Source organism: Necator americanus, chromosome IV (genome assembly GCF_031761385.1).
Source record: "Necator americanus strain Aroian chromosome IV, whole genome shotgun sequence".
Classification (NCBI taxonomy): domain Eukaryota; kingdom Metazoa; phylum Nematoda; class Chromadorea; order Rhabditida; family Ancylostomatidae; genus Necator; species Necator americanus.
The window spans coordinates 12,770,758-12,790,918 of NC_087374.1; the positions used below are offsets into that span (position 1 = coordinate 12,770,758).

The following is a 20,161-nucleotide window of genomic DNA, read 5'->3' on the forward strand; positions in this document are numbered from 1 at the left end:
TGAACCATCGCCATGCGGCTGATGGACGAGCACCCTACCTTTTCACCATCGTCCAAGATCATTCATCACTGTATGTTGTATTTGATAAGGCAAATTAGTCGCCCATATGTTAGTGAGGGTAAATAAACTTTTATGTGAACCTATACTTCCAGATTTGCAAACTATCCAGCTATATAATAACGCGCTTATTCACTCACGTGTGTGCATCTCTGTATGTGTGTGTGTCTTAGTCAAGTAATTCCAAAGAGAGAGACGAATACTATGGCGTCGGTTTGGTGCGCTGGAACCTCAACGCGGTAAAATTGGGTGGGACGGGTCCTAGCGTCGAATTCGTGCTCCGGAGCCAGATAGCTGTAAAATGAGACGAGTTCCACGGGGTCGGAATGGTGCGCCGGTGCCAGAAAGCTATAAGATGGGGAGGGACGGGTCCCACTGCGTCGGATTGGTGCGCGGGACCCCAAGGCGATAAAATGGGTTTCTGTGGTCCCTTCGCATATCTATTTCCCAGCATATCTCCCTGATGCTGCTAACATCCTTTCTTGAGGAGGAAACACACGAGCGAACGGCTGCTTAAATATAATACATAGTGGACAGCAGTTTACGCGATCTCACGTAGAACGCTATTTTCATTACTACGGTAGTGACATTTACGTCATTCTATGCTAGCACATCATTCTGTGCTAATAGTTGAGAACGGAGGAAGCTCATACTCTGAATGATGTCTCCAAATTGTGGAAATTTGAGAGAAACATGGATGTAAAATTAAGTTTGATTGTTCTCCAAATTTAGAACTGAGCATTTAGGGAAAAACCATAAAATCTTACATCTCTGCTTAAATTTTTGAGTAAAAAAATTTGAAGAGAACGTTGATAGAAAAAACAGTTCTTATTTTACAAAAAATTTCGCGACTCTCATTCCCTACTGATCGGTGAAGGCGAGCGAAACGAACACCAAAAAAAGCTTGAAGTCCGGCTTTAGCCCGAACGTTCAGGCTGGTGAGATACATAATATATTATCAAAATCCTATATTTTTGTAAATGAGCAGTTTTTCACATTTGTGCTTGACACTATGTAATCAAATATAACAGATACAGGATCTATTTTTAAAGGGAACAGCTTACCTTACATCCATCGGCACCTTAAAATTAGTGGATTAGCTGTCATGGAATATTTGACGCCAGTTTAACCCGAAAACAGGTATTATAGGAAATAACCACCATCGAGTGCTTCAAGATGTATCAAGTCAGTACTTTTATCCTCCAGGACAAGTATAGTACCAATTCATAGACCCCGAACGGATGAAAGGCTTGGTTGACGCTAGGACGGTCCCGAAGCGACTGCTCTACACACAATGTCCCCATGTACTGAGGAAAGGTGTTGTAGTTTAGTACATCGCCAAAGTCCAGAACATGAAGGGTCAAGGAAGCACGGGATCTTTGGCAACAATTATCCGTTTCGTTACGATGAACCGCCGGACAGTGTCCTTAGAAAGTACACTCCTTCAAGCAGCCCTCTCTAGACTTTTGCGACTTCTCAGTGTGCGGTTTGCTGCACTTCAAGAAGCACAGGTCGTAGACTGTTACATCGGTATCGAAGGCTATACCACCTACTACTACTACTAATGCGATGCTAGTGAGAAGAAGGTTGTGGGGTGCTCGATAGCTCTGGAGAACGGTAAAAATCAGCCTCCATACAACTGCGGGATCGCAAAGGATTCGACCTCTAAATCGTAGGTGCTCGTTCACCCTCGAAAATCACTACAAAGAACAAGTATGCAGGAAACAACAATCTAAGATTAACCAAACGAGGCATTAAGTGGCCAATGCCGGAATTGATGCGATTGGGAAGATGCGACAACAGCAAGGACGGGATGTGTTACAAAAATAGTATTCTCTCCAAAGTTTGCATCAAAAAAACAGTCATCGTCTGGTCGACCATTGTGAACAGTCTTCCTCATAAATGCTTTCGAGAGGAATTACCTGCTTACACAGCAAAGTTCAATCCATTCAACTTCTTAAGAGCAACGCAAGCGAAAGACGAGAACTTACAAACTTCAATACAAATACGTTCTGGTGAGGAAATCCTTAAAGGCATCACTCCACGAATCTGAGGTGGTACGGATTTCAGGTGGAGTATTCGTATACGGGATGGAAGACTATAAAGAGAGGGGTAATTCCGTCCATTTCTTCCTAATTGCCGTAAAAAACGGCCTGGAAGATACGGCTTCAGGCGTGTTGGCGCACTATTTTCTACAGGGAGTTCGACTGGAGCGCGCCAGCGTAGTGCGGCGCCGCATCTTCCGGGCCGTCTTTTACGGCAATTAGGAAGAAATGGACGGAATCTCACCCCTCTCCATAGTCTCCCATCCCGTACACGAATACTCCACCTGAAATCTGCACCACCTCAGATTGGTGGGGTGATGCTTTTAAGTCACCCACTCAAATTTTAGAGCTGCTTTGGAGGGCGCATTCGACTCTGACCACCGTCCACTTCTCCTAGGTTTTGAAGTACGGCTTCAAAAGAGAAAAGAGGAGTTCCTGCCTAACCGAAATTCGACATGACGGATATTAAAGACGGAGAGTGTAAAACGCAATTCCGCTAAGGTGTACCTATTTATGTTGGAGAGGTGAACTGAAAAGACCCTAAAATGCAGATTTCTCCACGAATTGTGTCCAAGAACTCTGCAAAAGAAACCCATTCCCCACTTCTAGTGAAGAGGAAGAAGTTCACTTTTGCATTCACGGAGACAAAATCCACGTATAATTCTGTATGTGCAGCCGGCAACACCAGTGATTTGAAGCAGGTGAAGAATCTAAGAGGAAAGTTGCGTTCTCACCTACAAAATGATTGCAAAAACGAATAGACGATGAAAGCGACACAGTTTGAAAAGACAGGAGGACAAGAAGCCAAAGAACATCTATGTTTTATTGATTAATTATTTGAGTCATTTGTCACAAACGTGACCATAGATCATAAAAATGAAGAAGTAAGGAAAATATGTTTACGCTGGGTGGGTATGCTCAAACAAAGAGCATTTGAATAACAGGCAATGAATGAGAGTTGCACTCTCGCGCAGCAGGCGCATCTGGTGTGCAAAAACTACTCGAGCACAATCAGATTGTGAGAGCAACACTGTGCCGACGGCAGACAAAGAACTTGGAACGTATATAAACGGTCCAAGAGTGTTTATTGCTCAGAGCATAGTCGAGCATTCGCCTAAAGCATCTCCTTTTCTCTTGCCTCCCTTCTTGTGATCCCAAGTGTGCTTACATATTTTTACCTCCCTTTTTGTGATGTTTGTATTTTATGCATTTCTGTTTGTGCATTATTATATCACGTCTGCTATTTTACATTCGCCATGTAACGTGCCTCTGATATTGGTGTATATTGTACGTGATAAATAAAGGTTTAATTACCCAAGTTTGAGGCCTATTCACGTGGCATCTAACGAACAACTGAACCACCCCTGATTCATCATTATGTTTTCATTATTACAAAATGAAAACATGCTCGCCACCCCTCATCATTGCTGTTGGTGACTACCTTACCAATTTGGACGGATCATATCAAGCCACACTTCGAGTCCTTCAGCTCTACCGTGATGCTCACTTAGGGAGACTTGAACAGCACCATTTACAGCGATGGCAAAAATCGACTGCGTGGAAAGGAAGTTGCTCAGATGGCTGTTCAGCTAATTTTTGGCTAGTGTATCCCACAATAAGGATATTCACCTGGAAGTCGATGTGGTACCGAAGGGCGACATGTGAAAAGCATTAACAATTAACACTATCTCTGAAAGTGACTACAGAAATTGGTTTTCGTTTCCTCGGTCACATTAGGAGGAGATCACCTAACCGTCTTGTTCAATATGATCTTAGGAGCTTCTCGGATTCAAGGTGGAAGAGGTCTGATGGATGCGGAAGCGGAAGTTCTGATCTGGGGCAGTGAACGAGGACCTGAGAGTGTGAATAGACAGTTTAGGTGAGCCATTGGGTTCTGCATTATGTAAAATAGTAGCGAATGGACTGACACCATGCAAGTTTTGCAGAAATTCGACAAGGTTGGGCAGAACCAGGCTTAAGGACGATATACACGCCGAGCATGTGTGCATTCGCGTCAGACCATAATATCAGCTCGCCGATTAATTCAAGGAAGTAGATCATTTCTTTCGTTGATGAAGCGAAAGAAAACGCAAAGGAAAGCAAACGTAAGCAAACACGTCTTGGTATTTTTTGCCAATTACGATTAAATATCATTTCTATAAAAACTTGATCGCTTGATCGAATATTATTGATCGGATAAAAGAAGAAAAGTAATCAATACACGATATACGACAGACTGATGGAAATAATAACAAACAACAATACAAAGGATGAACAAAAACAGAAATAGTGAATAAAAATAATAAACAATGAATGAGATAAATTGATGGAAATGATTGCAAGTTTCTCCGACGATATTAAACTGTTCCTGATGAATGTGAATAATATCCATTTCCTTTCCTTCTATTTACTAAAAATAAGAGCAGATACGAGGAGAACAACATACATCAGATGTGCACGTGTTTCCACTTATCCATTAGTGTGTGAGATATGTAACGACAAGCTCAGCAAGGAGTTTTTATTTTCTTAAACATAACACCTCCCCCTCTCCATAACTTTCAAATGACTCTGTATGGAGTTCTTCCAGATTTCTAGACCGTTCCTGTTAAGGAAAATAGTACGGAGAAATTTTGAACATCATGACGCGAAATGTCCAATACTCTAATTTTCGGCTTCAAATCAAAATTGCTAAAGAATAAATATTCGAAAGTATTGATCTAAAAAACATAAAAATTATAGACGAAAATAATGAGAAACGTCTCACATTCTTTTTCTTAGGGCAATTTTCATTTAAAGCATTAGAAAGTTGAAATATGAAAACAGTTATTCCATGTCGTCAAGTACATTTTTTCAGGAACAAAAAAATGAGAAAGTGAATAGAACTGCGTAGGAAACGCTTGATAAAGAAAAGAAGAACGGAAGAAAGAGAGATCCGGAAATAGATTCTCGTTGAGAAGCGGACTTTGCACTTTCAACGTCGGCTCGATCACTCCACGTGAATGAGTGCGAGAGCGCGATGAACGACCACCACGCTTTTGACCCTCGCAGTGCGCTGCAGCATCCGGAGGCGCAGACAGGAGTCTCGTACGAGGCTCGCACCTCGCTCGTTGTAATAGGCATATGTTCCCTATGGTCACTACTATTGCAAGAGTAATCGTGGAATTTTCTGGATATTCACCTTAGCCGAAATTGGATGTAATTTTCAGTCTTATTTGCACTGCAAATTAATGAATAAAAGCAGTGGTAATCAGTAGTAGCAATCACAATTTTATAGAATTGTAGAACCGTTTGTATCCAAACGATTTTCTGAGGTTAAAAGTTTGAATTTTAGAGGAGAGTTGAGGTAATTTCAAAAATCAAAAATTAAATTACGATTATTCAAAGAAGGGAGAGTATTACACACATTTACAGCGTAGCACCTTCTCTCAATACACCTGCCCTGTGCTTGGAATTCTTAAAATAAGAGTGCTTTAACTATTGAATTCAGGTTTCCTTTCCACTTCTGCCCTCCTCCTGGACGATTGCAACAATGATAAATGTCATCTGGATGTTCATGTGCACAGATACGGTAGATGCTTCACAAAAGAATCCACTCTATCGATTAACGTATAGAAATTCAGATTTTAGCTCCAAAACCTTCTGAAAGTAGTATGCCATTGGAAAGCTTTAGGTTGGCTTTTTTTTTAGGAGCCAAACGAAGATTGAACGTAAAAATATGAGTTGAAGCTATCTTGCTCTTTTTTCTTCTGCCAAACGAGAGCAATACGGAAGACCTTTAAAGTTAGCCAATTGAGGGAGGTTTGAAGAAAAATTCGTTTATATACAGAGAACTTAGCAAAACCTCTGGAAGAAAACCACAGATCAATATCATCAGAGAACATCCAGGAAACGCAGCGGCGTCCGATAAAATGTGTAGTAGACGTATCGCAAGTATCTCGCAAAATACTCTACGAACACCTGCTTGAGTTTGCACTTCCTACTCGTTGAATTTCACTGCTTTGCACGCGTGTAATTAATTTCGTTGTTAGGATTTCAACCGTTAAATTTAGAAAGTTAACAAGAGGATTATTTAGAGTAAGTTAGTCGGATCGGGGAATCTCAGTCTAGTCTAGTCTAGCAAATATTCGACCATAAAAATCCACATGATTACTTCAAGCGAAGGATTGGATAAAGGGTTTGTAGAGGAAAGGAAATCTGCTGAGGTTTCTTTCTTCAAATGGGCTCACTCGTAACGATTCCAAATTCGGCTCTAGTAAGTTGTTAATTTATCTCAGCATTTAAAAAGGCACTACTTTACTTGAATAACTCTTTATATACATGATGGATCTTAGGAACGATAAGATATTGAGAAGATAAGAAACATCCAGAGAGATGACCATCAAAGATATCCAGAAAGAACGTATTCATCGGTGCAACTGCATCCAAAATACAAGTACCTGAAGGAACCAGGAATGTTCGGGAATTAAACGAAAGGATTCAACCATTCTGTACAGGTAATGAAGCGTGTAGTTTCTGCGGATTTCGGTGGTTCCAGCAAAACTGTCACGGATTCCGATCTCGCAAACACGATGAAATGTTCAGAGAACAGCTGCAAAAGCGAAATAATTTGCATATTCTGATCAAAGCTGATTTCTGGTGCAATATCGCGCAAGCGGCTGCGTCCGATGCGCTGCGACATGGCAGCACCGTCAATGTTTGTCTTACTGCCCAATGACCGCGTTAGGCGATGATCCCACTACCCAAACGTCTGGCGCGAATCCGATTTGGAAGCACCGCAGCACCGAGGTCGTAAGTTTCCAAACTATTTTTTTCTCTAAAACATGAGTACGTAAAACATTTACAGTACAGTATGCTCTAGTCAGGCGATTATGACCGCAGGTTGCGCGACGTCGCGATTCCAACGGATCCACAGTGTCTTACTACGCAATGGGACCCGGGAACGGCTAAAGGTAAGCCACTAACTGTGTTACACGTTACGTTACAAGATCATAAAACGCCCTGAATGATACGAATTTAAACTTTTCGATTGTCAACTTTTACTTTTAGTTTCAATTTGACAATGGACGAGTTGGAATCTCTATGCCAAGATCCAACGAAGGTCGAACTTTCTCGATTCGAATTTATTTTATTCGACCCTCGTTTTGCCTTCTGTTGTCTCCATCAAGTCAACCGAACTGCGCAACTCCTCCGCAACTGGAAAAGATGTTCGCTGTAAATCACCTCAGTACATCCTGTTCCAATCTTTTTACCCGTCAAAAGAAATCTTCGAGACAGCAACACCCTGTCTAATGCGTCTCCATAACTAGGAATTGATTGTCTGGAGTTCACATAAAGTGAAAATGGATCTATTCCCAAACATTAACTCAAAATAGGGTATAGGATCATGAGGTTTTATTGGAGTTTTTTTCTATCCATTCCATTAAGACGATGAAAAAATCTCAAACCATAAAAAACGCTAAAAAAAATTTCCCTTTCTTCCTTCCTTCTGCCAAGTTCGGAGGAATTTGGAAGAAAAGAATTCAGAAGGCACAGAAAACAAAGCACAGAGATTTACATTGTTCTTCTATCGAAATCTACTGAAATAAGGCAAAAAAAAATTACATCAGTGCTAATCTGTCCGGTCAGTGGCTCATAGTGAAAAAGCATGTTCGAACAGTGTCGTTACGTAGACGAAGGGTGTGGCCGAGAAGATACGAAGAAGGCTGTCAACGTCGTTTTCGTTGTCACCAGGGGTGGCGATGAGAATTTAAAGCTCCAAAGTACTGGATGGGCAAGTAAAAGAGAAACAGTATCGATCCCACCGTACCGTACCGATAACACACCAGAACAGTGCGCTTGGTGATCAAAGATACAGTTGAGCAGCAGTGCAGTGATCAGACGATCCGGCGGCCCGTAGAAGTCACGCCCGCCCTTCCTCTCCCCGTCAGCAAAATTCTACTAATTCCTAGCCAAACATACGGCTAAATTCGTCGTCGAGGGCTGCTGCTGCAGCTCACAAAAGGAGCCGAGCCGAGAGTGTTCGTGTATGCGACAAAAAGCACAACATGCACGAGTGTTTCTGGACACATCGAGCTGTTCCCGAGTTCTTCAGGATGTCCACAATACAATAGCAATAGTGCATAAAGCAAACTCGTTCATGTGGTGTTTCTCGATTCTCTTTGTTTCACGATGTTACACAATTTGTTTACCACCTTTGACTGAAGTGCACTCAATTGCGAACGGTAGATTGAATTTTTTACAATAAATTTTTTTCATAAGTAGAATTATCTGTAAAAAGTTACTGGACATCTGGTGTCCACAATATAATAGCAATAGTGTTTTCATAGAAATAAATCAAACTCGTTCATATGCTGCTTCTCGATTTAGAGAACTATTTTTCCTAAATAAAAAAGTTCTCCTTTAAGAGAAAAAGAAAACTGTTCCGCGATATTGTCCATGTTTTACTGTTAATGAATCATGACATGTTGAATACGTAGTTTTTTTTTTTCAATTTGCTTCAAGCCGTAACCAAATTTGGCATTTTTCTCTATTAACAGCTAACGCTTTGGCGTTATCGCCTCTGCGGAAGCCTGAAAAAATTAATGCCATAAGTTAATTACCCTCTCAAGCGCCTCATCATCCTACAGTAAGTAACGCGAGCCAAACCCAAAGAACAACACTTCGGCTAGGGCTTACTTGATATGAGATAACAAAAACTTCAAAAGAGGATCACAACTGCGAAGTAATTTCTGTTTGCTTCAGCATAGTTATTTTGTTAGTTAAGAACGAACTAAAGTCGTAAATAGCAGTTATATTTCCCATTTGTTATAAGTGCTCATTAAAGTGTAACGACGTCCGTAAAAAATTCCCTCTTCAAAAAATATTCGAATTCGAATTCGAAATTCGAAATTTGAAAAAGCAAGGTCACGAGTGAAGAATGGACTGAAATTTTCTTCTACTAATTAACTTACAGACAAAGAACACAGGTTGGCTAAGGTTGCTACTGCAAAAACAACATGGAAGTAAAACTTTAAAAAAAATGTACTATCCTTCAATGCAAAAACTGTTTGTTGCGTAAAAAAAAAGCATTCAATAAATTTCTATCTTTTTTTGTTTTCCCTCAGTTTATTCTCTTTCGCTACTTTCCAAAAAGTTTTATTTTTTTCATTTTTCCTCTCATTATTATCTTTCGCTAAGTACGATTTTTAGATTCAATCATATATATTATTACTATTATCTTATTATTAAATATGATTGTATCGTACAATAAATATATGTCATACATACACGAGCGCAATGGAACATCAACAGAGAAAAAACGAAAAAAAATCCTAACGTGAAGAAACTTTTCATATCTCATGTCTCATTCAGCGAGAACAGTTTACGAGAGAAACAGAAAATGAGAACAAAGAGAATTTCTAGCGAATACTCTTGCACGGCTTCTGTTCCGGGTAGATTCCTATCAGATTCTTCCCATCAGATTTGACGTGTACCACGGTGTTAATGTTCTTCGCAGAATAAGTTGGAAATGCGAAAACACATTTAAAAAAACGTAAATTGCGTAAAGTTTTCTATTTGTTTCTTCAAAACTTGAAGAATTTCAGTTTGTTTGCTCGGAATGAATTTTAAAAAATAAGAGAAATATCCTGCACAATGGTCCTTGATAACAGTACAAGTCTTGGATGTATGCGTCTAGGCGTACGAGACAATACGTAGTTACGTTTATAACTCTATTTCTGCAAGAATATGGAAAAAAAGTCGAAAAACTACCCGAAGCGAAAAAAAGAGCATATAAAGAACTGCACTATTAGGGACAATACGTGATATAATATATCGATGCATTTATAGTACAATATATAAGTGAATAAAGAAAATAAATAACGTGTTTTACGAAGATTAGGAACGCAAAATCCTCAAAGTACCTACAAATACATAATTACCTCCTACATCTTAAGGCGAAGTATTAAAAAAATGCGGCGAAACCAAAAGTGAATAAAAAATAAGGAGGATCTACGTAGATGCATATTTCCAAAACGTTCATCAAATCCCATTTTATTGATACAGTTTTAAAAATAACTCGTGGAAGATGGTGGCCGTCGTTGTCAGTACATTGCTGAAGATGTTCCCGGAAATTTTTCATCACTTTTCGGGTTAGGTCAGGCGGAATGGCGTCGACTTGCTGCCGAATCCTGTCCATCAAATCTTCAAAACGATAGAGGACGATACAGGACATCATTTCCCTCCGAAAAATTCCGAAGGAAAAGTGGTTTTAAATCTGGTGGCTGTGCTGGTCTACGCCTACGTCTCCCTTTGGGAGGAATTAAACGTCCCGTGAAAATTTCTCTTAAAAGCATCACCCCACGAATCAGAGGTGGTACGGATTTCAGGAGGAGCAATCGTATACGGGATCGTAGATTATGGAGAGGGGTGGGATTCCGTTTATTACTTCCCAATTGCCGTAAAAAATGGCCCGGAGGATGCGGCGCCGCACAAGACTGGCGCGCTCCAGTCGAACTCCCTGTAGAAAATAGTGCGCCAAAACACCTGAAGCCGTATCTTCCGGGCCGTTTTTTACGGCAATTAGGAAGAAATGGACGGAATCACCCTTCTCCCAATAATCTACGACCCCGTATACGAATACTCCACCGGAAATCCGTACCACTACAAATTCGTGGGGTGATGCCATTAACCCTCACAGCGAACGTGGAGCAGTGAGAGCTATGGCAGCGTGTTGTTGAAGCAGCACATGCTCCACAACACATGAACCAATGATCGAAATCGGCCCGTTTCAGGCGCAGAATTGTGTCCAGTACTTCAAAGTTCTAGTCAAAGTTACCGTTGCACGACCGGTTTCCTCAAAAAAAAAAAACTATGGGCCGATCATGCCAGATTTTAGAAGATAAGGAATAAAATGGCATTTCATGTGTCTTTCAAGAATGAATTGAGCTTTTTTTTTATAAAAATTCCTCTGATTTTTTTAGTGCTCTAAAACTGGCAGATCATTACAGCCCTAACGGTAGCTAAACGTTTAATTTTACTTTAATTGTTGGCTGTGCAGTGTTTGCCCTTATCTGGACCTTTAGTTGTTTGCAGTTGAATTCATAATATTTGCACGAGCGGATTGCGTGTTCTACGATAAACCGGGAACGGCTACGATCAGAGAACCTGCAGTCCCCACCCATCTTATCAACTGGAAAATGTGTAAAGAAAGAAAGGACACGCGCCACCAACGGACTCTCGACAACCACCCAACTGTGCGTGCATCTGCGTTTCTCAAAACTGGATCATCTGTAAACATTGAATAATTATTGGAAACAGGTGCTCTCGGACGCCTGCTGAGCAATCGCTTATTTAGAACGTGGAGGCGACAAAATAAGGTGCATGTGGAGCTTTTGATGCAATTCCTTCGCCTATTTGTTATGAATTTTTATAGACAGGAAAGGAAAACTGAAAATGAAGACAATGACTTAGCGGACCACAATTTTCAAAAACGAAGGATCTGGAAAATTAATGAAATCCTGCCAAGAATATGTCATATATATCACTGATACGATTATTTGTCGATTATACAAACGTTAAAAAACATAAATAAAAATATTTGTGCACTGTAGGAGCTTTACGCTGATAACTAGGGCCATTATCTTCCGACACTGTATTCAACCGTAATAATCGTAATAATAAATAATCAAGAATAGATGATTTTATTGATTGGTATTTTGAGAACTACAACTTAGATCACCAGCAACCATTTTACAGTCAAACCTTCAAAAAAAGGTCATAACTGTAAGAGCAGTTTGGTCAACTCTCAAAAAAGTCGAAAAAAAAACCCAGGTAATTTCTTTGTTCACTGATATCCACAAGGTCTCATTCCACCAACGAAAAACGACTTTGAGTTTCGAGAAAACTCTCGTTAAATGAAAGTTGATCTAAGACGATAAACATGTTTTATATACGTGGAACGAATTGATTTGGAATGGAGAAGTTGGAAAAAAGGAGGTCCATTGCTTCAAGGAATCACGGAAAGACGGAAGAAATGTGCGAAATGTGTGAATTATCAGGGATAAGAACCATCAATTTTATGTAGGTTTTCTTGTGGATGACAGTAACGCACATAAAAAATCTGATCTCAACTCGCAATACTCGTTTACAATGCTCGTAGATCTCTACTGATAATCCAGGAGGAAAATGTAGCGTAGGATTCAATATGCCCGATCGCCTATGGCGGGTGTTATGCAAATATTCGCATTGGATTAAAAGCAAGGATTCTTTACCGTGATCTCTGGCCAACTAAAAAGTGGTGGTAGGGACGTGGCTGTGGCATATAAACATGATCACGCCCATTTCTCCCTGGCAATTCAGAAAAAGGCGTGTGGAACAACCTCGTGATACTGTCTTCCAGACGATGCAACTTATTACGCGATGAAACGCGATCAATTCGGCCGTCCAGTAACGTCCGCAACATAACAGATACAATTAGAATAGGCAAAGAGGTCGCCCTAACATAACAATCGTGGACGCCTTGCAGCCTACCCGTTTCGGATCACCTGTAATAAGTTGCATCGTTAGACTGACGGAGTCACACCAGACCTTTTTCGGAATCAATAACGGGAATAGAGTGTGATCGCGCTCATTTTCGTGAACTCCGCCCTGCTCATTCGCGGAGAGGTCCCAACATCGCCAAATTTTTAATATGCTGCCTTTGCGCATAACACGATGATGACAATCTCATTGAAGCAAAATCCAACACGACGTTTAGAAAACCCAAAAAATTGAACTGATTTTTTTCCGAAAATCTCATCTTCAAGAAGAAAAAAGAACTTCCGAGCTTTGTGCGCGAAAAAGATCCAATTGAATTTTCTCCATGAATTGAATGACTAATGACTGACTATGAATTAAATTTTCTCATTAATTCTAAATCTCGAGCAAGAATAGCGGTCGATGGAAAACGGCTATAGATGGAACGAAGTTTCCTGCGATTCGATCGCGAAGGATCTCCGTTCAAATATTTTCCCAATCCGAGCATTTCTCCAAAAATATCTGCAACCAAAAATTTTAAATGAGGATTTTTGAGGCAATTTTTTCCTCCTACGTGATGATACGGTTTGCAATTTCAACGAAGCGAAGAAGAATCTTTAATAATTTCTTTTCTTCGACTCGTATTCTTCTTACAACATCGCGTCACGGGGAAGGCTTACAATTTCCACGTAGTACTCGTTTATGGTTTTGCCGTCGCCTTTGTCCGCACGTTAATTTATGGAGATTTTTGTCTCCGTTACACCTTTCGAGTGCGGGCATTGTTTGGCAGCAAGAAAAAAAAAAGAAAAAGGGGTTTGAACGTCGCTCAGCAGCAAATCTTTCCAAACAACCACCAACAACTTGCAATCAACTTTTTTCACATTCTTTATTTTGCATTCGCAGACTCCGTTTTGTCATTTTAAAAGGAATATATAATAATATATAATTTAAATTATATAATATATAATTTAATTCAATATATATATATATATATATATATATATATATATAGAAAAGAAGAAAACTGAGGACCAATGCAGAAATAAACAGACAGAAAGACTTTGAAAAGCAAAGAGTAGGATTTCATTATTCAGTCTGGATATTTAACAAAGCTCTTTCTGGACTCATTAAAAAGTCTCCTAATAGACTCTTAATAACCCATCAGGCTCCTGTAGTCGTTTCAGAAAGATCAGAACAAAACAAATTTCTTTTTCTTGAATCTCTTGGATTTTTTTTTTCAGACACGGAGAGCTTCCAGTAGAGTGATCTGATACGTACGGAAGTGAAAGTGATAGGAAAGTGAAATCCAGCGGATAAGGAATGATTTCATATGTTGCCCCAAAACTTCCTTCAATTTTTCAAAGATCGTTTTTTTCTCAAGTAAACAAATGTAATTAGTAGTCAATCGCTTCCCGAAAATCAAATTGCCAAATTTTACAGTTAATATCTTTGTCTTAAAAGTCACTGACGTCTCAATCCACTCGGAATGCGCCAACGCGTTTTACTGGAATTCGTAATCGTTGAGGTTTTTGGAACGCGTGTTGGCCTATACAATGACTTGCGGGGGCCACCCGATGATCAAGTCAGTGTTTTTATCCTCCCAGACAAGTCTGGTACCAATTTATCGACCCCGGAGGGATGAAAGGCTTGGTTTGCACTAGGGCGGATTCGAACCCTCGACCGTGTGGCTACAACGGACCTCTAACCGACTTCGTTACCCCGGCTCAACTTTGTCATTTTGAAGCAACTATTCAGAAAAACGGCACCAAATGGATTTTGGTGCATGCCAACGTTCGATCTATTGCTGGAAACTCGTCGAAGATTAGCCATTCAGGTGAGGAAGTTTCACCGCTTCCACTCTATCTTCCTTATCCTCCAGAACTCGCTACATCGAACTTTCTCCTTTTCCTATCCCTGTCAATCACTATGCGCACAGAAATTTTTATTTTTAAACAATTTTTAGTCAAAACTAGCTCTCCTTTTCGAACAACAAAGTTAGTTGAAACATATGAAACATATGAGACATAGAACATATGAAACCATTAATAAATAGTACAGAAGCGAATATAAGTGATTGATTTGTGATTGTTACGCTCGATATTTCCTACCTTCTGTCTAATAATTGGATAGTGTGTTATTGTTTTAAAACAACCCCAACAATGCTTCTCCTAACAGCCATTACGACCGTATTTTGTTAGTTAGTTTTGTTTTGTTAGTTTAAACGCAATTTAGTGGTTCTTTTTGGAAAAAAAAATAAACGAAGTTTTCTCTCATCTTCTATAACTATGGTTTGTAGAAAAACAACACAATAATAGCAGTTTAGCTGTGATTTCGGCTTTTTTAATTGAATCTTCTGATAGAATTTTTTAAGCAAGTTTCTGAAAATCAATCAAAAACCTACATAATGCAAGGTTTGGGTTTAGAAACGCTTTCCTTAATCATTTAATTGAGGGATTCCATCGAGATTCCTACAAAACCCAGCACAGAACTAAAAGCCACGTGAAACTGCACGTGCAGAGCGTACACAACCACATAAGAAAGATTAGGAGAGTTAGCGCTTTGAGACAGTAGATAGCTATGGTTGTCGTATCGCAATCCGACAACGGAAATGCATCACCAAATATTATTAGGTTGAGATACAAATAATTTCCACCCACGAACATGGTACCCAGTGCTGTTTACACAGGCAGAACATTAGTTAGTCTATGGACATCAGTTTGGTATTGTGCACTCTTTTTTTTTCTTTTTTTTTCTCTACCTTGAAAATAGAGAATCAAAAAATACGCTTACGCCATGTAATAGTTTGGGAATTTAAAGGCACCACCCCACGAAATCTGAGGTGGTACGGATTCAGGTGGAGTATTCGTATACGGGATGGGAGACTATGGAGAGGGGGTGATTCCGTCCATTTTTTCCTAATTGCCGTAAATAACGGCCTGGAAGATGCAGCGCCGCACAAGGCTGGCGCGCTCCAGTCGAACTCCTTGTAGAAAATAGTGCGCCAGAAGGCCCGAAGCCGTATCTTCCGGGGGGTTTTTTACGGCAATTAGGAAGAAATGGACGGAATCACCCTCCTCCCTATAATCTACGACCCTGTATACGAATACTCCACCGGAAATCCGTACCACTACAGATTCGTGGGGTGATGCTTCTAAGCGAGGTAATAGTGCTGCGGCTACGGCTGTCAAAATATGCAATATGTATGGTAAGGAGTGATAATCGATCGGGCAGTCAGAAAATGGTTTGTCAAGTTTCGTTCTGGAGATGTGACCTTCAGGGACGAAAGGGAGGGGAAGGGGGCCGCCCTTCAGAGTCTGATGACCACATTTAGAAGTCAATATTGAAACAAAATCCACTTCCAACAACGAAAGAGCAGAGAAGCTCAACACGTCACAATCAAATTTTCTCATTATTTTTTGTGTTATCGAGAAAAAATGTATGAAAACAAAACAGAAGTTATAGCGAAAAATCTTCGAACCATAGTTTATTTCATCTTACTGGTGACGAGCCACTTATATCGTCTTCTGTGTTCTGGTTTATTTACCCAATTTTGAGTATTCTTCCTGTCCACATCTTGCATCTTGCGTATTGGGTATATCCTGGCCCGCCGATACCATTTGGTTAATCAACATTCTTATTTTGTCGGAAATATATGGGGAATTCTCGGCATTATTCCTTGCACGTGGAAGATCGATTAGTTTCCGCACGATCTTGGCTCTGTTTATAGCGCTGTCTGGGGAGCATGATTCAAAGGCGCCCTGCGCTCGGAAGGTGCATCTCTCAATATCAGTGCCGTCCCATGACTACGAACAAAACAAAGCTTTATCCTTGAGACTTTTTAGAAGTTATTTGTGGCTCAATCTGATAGTTGCTGTACTTGCGCATAAGTAAAATTTTTTCCAACTGCAGTGCAATACATCCGCCCTTGCGTACCACGACGTGATGCGCGCACGTGGTGGCACGTGACGAGCGCCACTGAAAAAATCATTATTGGATTGTGATGAATCATGACTATAAACAGTATTGCAGACAAAAAGTCTTGTCGTGCGATGCATGGATGTATCCAGCAAAGAGTTCTCATTACATCTAAAGGTACAGAAGTCGAGGATATGTCTTGAGCGACTAGACTCGGCGTCGAATATGTTCAGCCATAAGACCGCAGCGCGACGTCCACGACGTACGGTCTTCTTCTGCTTGACATTCACCCTATCTCTTTACTCCTTTCTAATTTATTGGAGAGGTATTGCACTCACTTGGTTGGACATATTTGACGCGACTTATATGTCCAACAAACATTGCTCACTATGACTGACTTTATCGAAGTCGTCCTGGCTGGAAGAGTTTTGGAAGATTTTGCAGGAGCGAAGTGAAACTGAAGAGAGAACCGAGACAGGACCATAGGATTAGAATTGTTCTCGATAAGCACAGCAGGTGTTGATTCTAGAGATTTTAGACGGTGATTCCGGAGAAAAAAGAAGTGGGTTAGGGCAGTAATGTCCATAAAATCCAGGGGCTGCTTAGTTCGTTTCTCCCCTCCATTCGTCATCCTCATCAGATTTGCAGGAATGTCTCATGACGCCATAGGCGTTTTTTTCTCCTCTGAGTAACTACGTCAATTAGGATCCGGCATTCTTGTGCAAAGAAAAGGAGAAGCTCGTTTCGGTCAACGTCAGCACCATGGCTATGGCGCATACAAACACACCTATGTATGTATTTCGGAAAAGTAGGAATATTTCGTTGACGTACGGAAGCCAACCAACCTAAGGATGCAATCCAGTGAAATTATGGAAAACGAAAGCTGCGGTAATGAGAGCGGCAGAAAAATGGGTAAGAATTCGGACAATTCAGACGATGCTAGTGAAACGAGAAAAGCCGAAAATTCCAATTTCTGACTATGAGAGTTTTCAGCCGAACTTCCGGGTCGATTTTTTTTTCGTCTCGTTCGCTTCCTTTTCAAAATTTCTCGCTTCACGCAAACTCTTATTTCAGTTTCAATACACTAGAATTTAAGCAGCAATATATAGGTAAATACCATTAAAGTTTAGTTGCTGTCACTGTTTTTTTTTCAAAAAAAAATTGTGTAAAAATTAGGTCCTTTGTAATCAGTAAATTGATTTCTATATATATCTAGAAAGGAGCAATTTTCTTGAAATTTTTCCCAAAAACGAAAAAATATGAACTTGTAGAAGTCCATATCCAATCTAAAGAAACCAAATGGTCTAGAAAATAGAGTCTATTACAAACTTACAGTAAAGCCGTCCTACTAACAAAATACCAGCTAACGAGATACGCTGAATGTCATGGAAATCCGCTATCTACGGGAGAAATCGGTGTTTTTTCGTGTTACCTTGTCGTTTCGGCTTGCAGACGTGCAATAAATTATGCCGCATGGGCGGTTTTTTCACGAACGAACCCAGTAACCACAAATAGAAATAGCTAGGGACTACGGATCCAATTGGAAACATATAAAGCGAGTAGCTTGCATTAGAGTTCTGCAAATCCGGCTCAATTATCCATGCACCATAGACTCCGCAATTAGCCCAGTAATCGAGAAGAAAATAGGAGAAAACAGAATTTATTTAGCGGAACGCGACGTACTGAGATTCATCGATAATGTAAGGCTGTAATAAATTCAGAAACGAATGGAAAATTAATAAAATAACCAAAAATAGCAATGCAGGCCATATGTGGTTTCGTCGAAAAAAAATTGCTGTGTCTGCCATTCACAATCGATCGAGAGAAGAGCCTACGTAGTGACGGATGCTTCGAAAGCAACCATCTTCACATATATGTATGTATTTATTCGCTTTTCGTTTCCATAAAGATTCATTTCTTGGAATTTCATTGATCAAAACCATGTGATAGCTGAACTGATCCTTAATGGACTGTGTGCTATGTCATGTACCCGTAGCAATCCTTAGAAACACTCGCAAGCACATATTAATGTTGCGACTGAGCTAAGACGCATTTCTGCAGACTTAGTTGGATTTATTGGAAATTAACGACATATTTATCTGAGATTTCCGGAAGTGAAAGAAACCGTAACTTTGCAAAAAAATTCCATGTAATTTTTATTACCCTTACACTCCCAGGTAGTTTTTAAGTTCTTTTTTCTCCATTCCTTCTTGTTACCCTTGACAGAATAATCATTTTATAATTATTACTTTATCATTATTATTAAATATCGCTTTTATTACGGGTGGAATAGATATTGACTCCACTAATTTTTTTTTATTTCATATTGATTTTGTCTACTCTTTCAGGTTGTGCAAATCCATTTTCAGCTATTTCCGTCGTTCTAATCTTGTTATTTTGATTTTTCAACGTCACTGGTACATAAAAAAGTAAAGGACCACGCCCTTTCACATATAGCTGAAATGACTTGAAAATAAACAAAAACGGTTGGAGAAAAAAAAAACTTCCACTACCCGCCGCTTGCGTTCAGCTTCAAGAAAGATTCTACTGAAAATAAAATAAAAATTACCCGGAAAATTTACATTTTGTTTTAATAAGTCGCGGATGAAACGTGCAGGTAATAAGCAGTAGAAGAAGTTTGCCCTGAAGCATAAAAAGATGGAATTCAGAATGTTTGATCAGAATAAAGAAGGTGGACAATGATGTTGTGAGAATGAAATAAATTATTTCGAAATATTTCCTTATTACTTCCGCTGTAATATGTTGAATAAATACCAGTAAAATTCTGTTTGTGCATGTGCAACAGCGAAATTAATGGAATATACAATTTAAATTAGAAAAAAATCGAGGGAACTACGACGAAACCATGGTGATGGTGAGGAAACGAGTCCGTTAACTAACCATTCGGATGGTAAAACTTCGATTCGGAAAAACTGGGAAAAATCCGAGCAAACCTATAAATCAGTCGAATCTAGATAGATACATATGTATGTAACTGGAACAACGAAAACTCTTGTAACGGTCTTCCATTCAACCAGCCAGCCCCCACCATCCCATTTGTAATCTCGGGAACGAATCTCCCGATCGATTGCCCCAAAATACATGGCTGAGTTCGACACACGACATTGCCACGTATGACATAGCAAATACACGGAAACATGGCACATAGAAGCATTTCCATGACATCGAATGAAAAAGGGAAGAATTTTCGGCCCGATGAAAATGTTCTCGAGGAACAATAGGTGAGCGAAGCATCCGGGTACGTTACATTTTGCAAGTGCAAAAAAAAACAAAGGAAAAATCACAAAAAAAATTAGAGTAAAGAAACAGAAGTATGAAAGTGTTATCCAACGTCAGAATCTCATACAAACAATTGTTGATCTCCCTATCAATCTGCTTTCTTTCTCTATTTCTCTCTCTATTTCTCTCTCTCTCTGTCGACTAATCCTAGAAAACTTCAACCTTCACTTTTTTTCAGGATATTAAATGATAAAAATTTCACCTGTTTGAATAGGTACTTTGCAGTCATATTTTACAATATTAATGGAAGTTACGAGAAATTTTATTTATAATTTACAGCTCTCAGTCCATAATGGATCACATAGATATCCGTGAAAACAAGAGAACTACCGAGAGATGAAAAAAAAATC

General features: G+C 39.7%; 1 protein-coding gene across 1 annotated transcript; it reads left to right on the plus strand.

The window, feature by feature from the left end:
- Positions 1-6,812: 6,812 nt before the first annotated feature.
- On the plus strand, positions 6,813-11,532 carry RB195_001099 (uncharacterized protein; the record flags this gene model as incomplete). Its single annotated transcript, XM_064197710.1, has 4 exons — positions 6,813-6,890; positions 6,961-7,051; positions 11,400-11,458; positions 11,515-11,532. 4 exons carry the CDS (start codon positions 6,813-6,815, stop codon positions 11,530-11,532), a joined length of 246 nt encoding a protein of 81 aa, XP_064053591.1.
- Between the last annotated feature and the right edge of the window lie 8,629 nt (positions 11,533-20,161).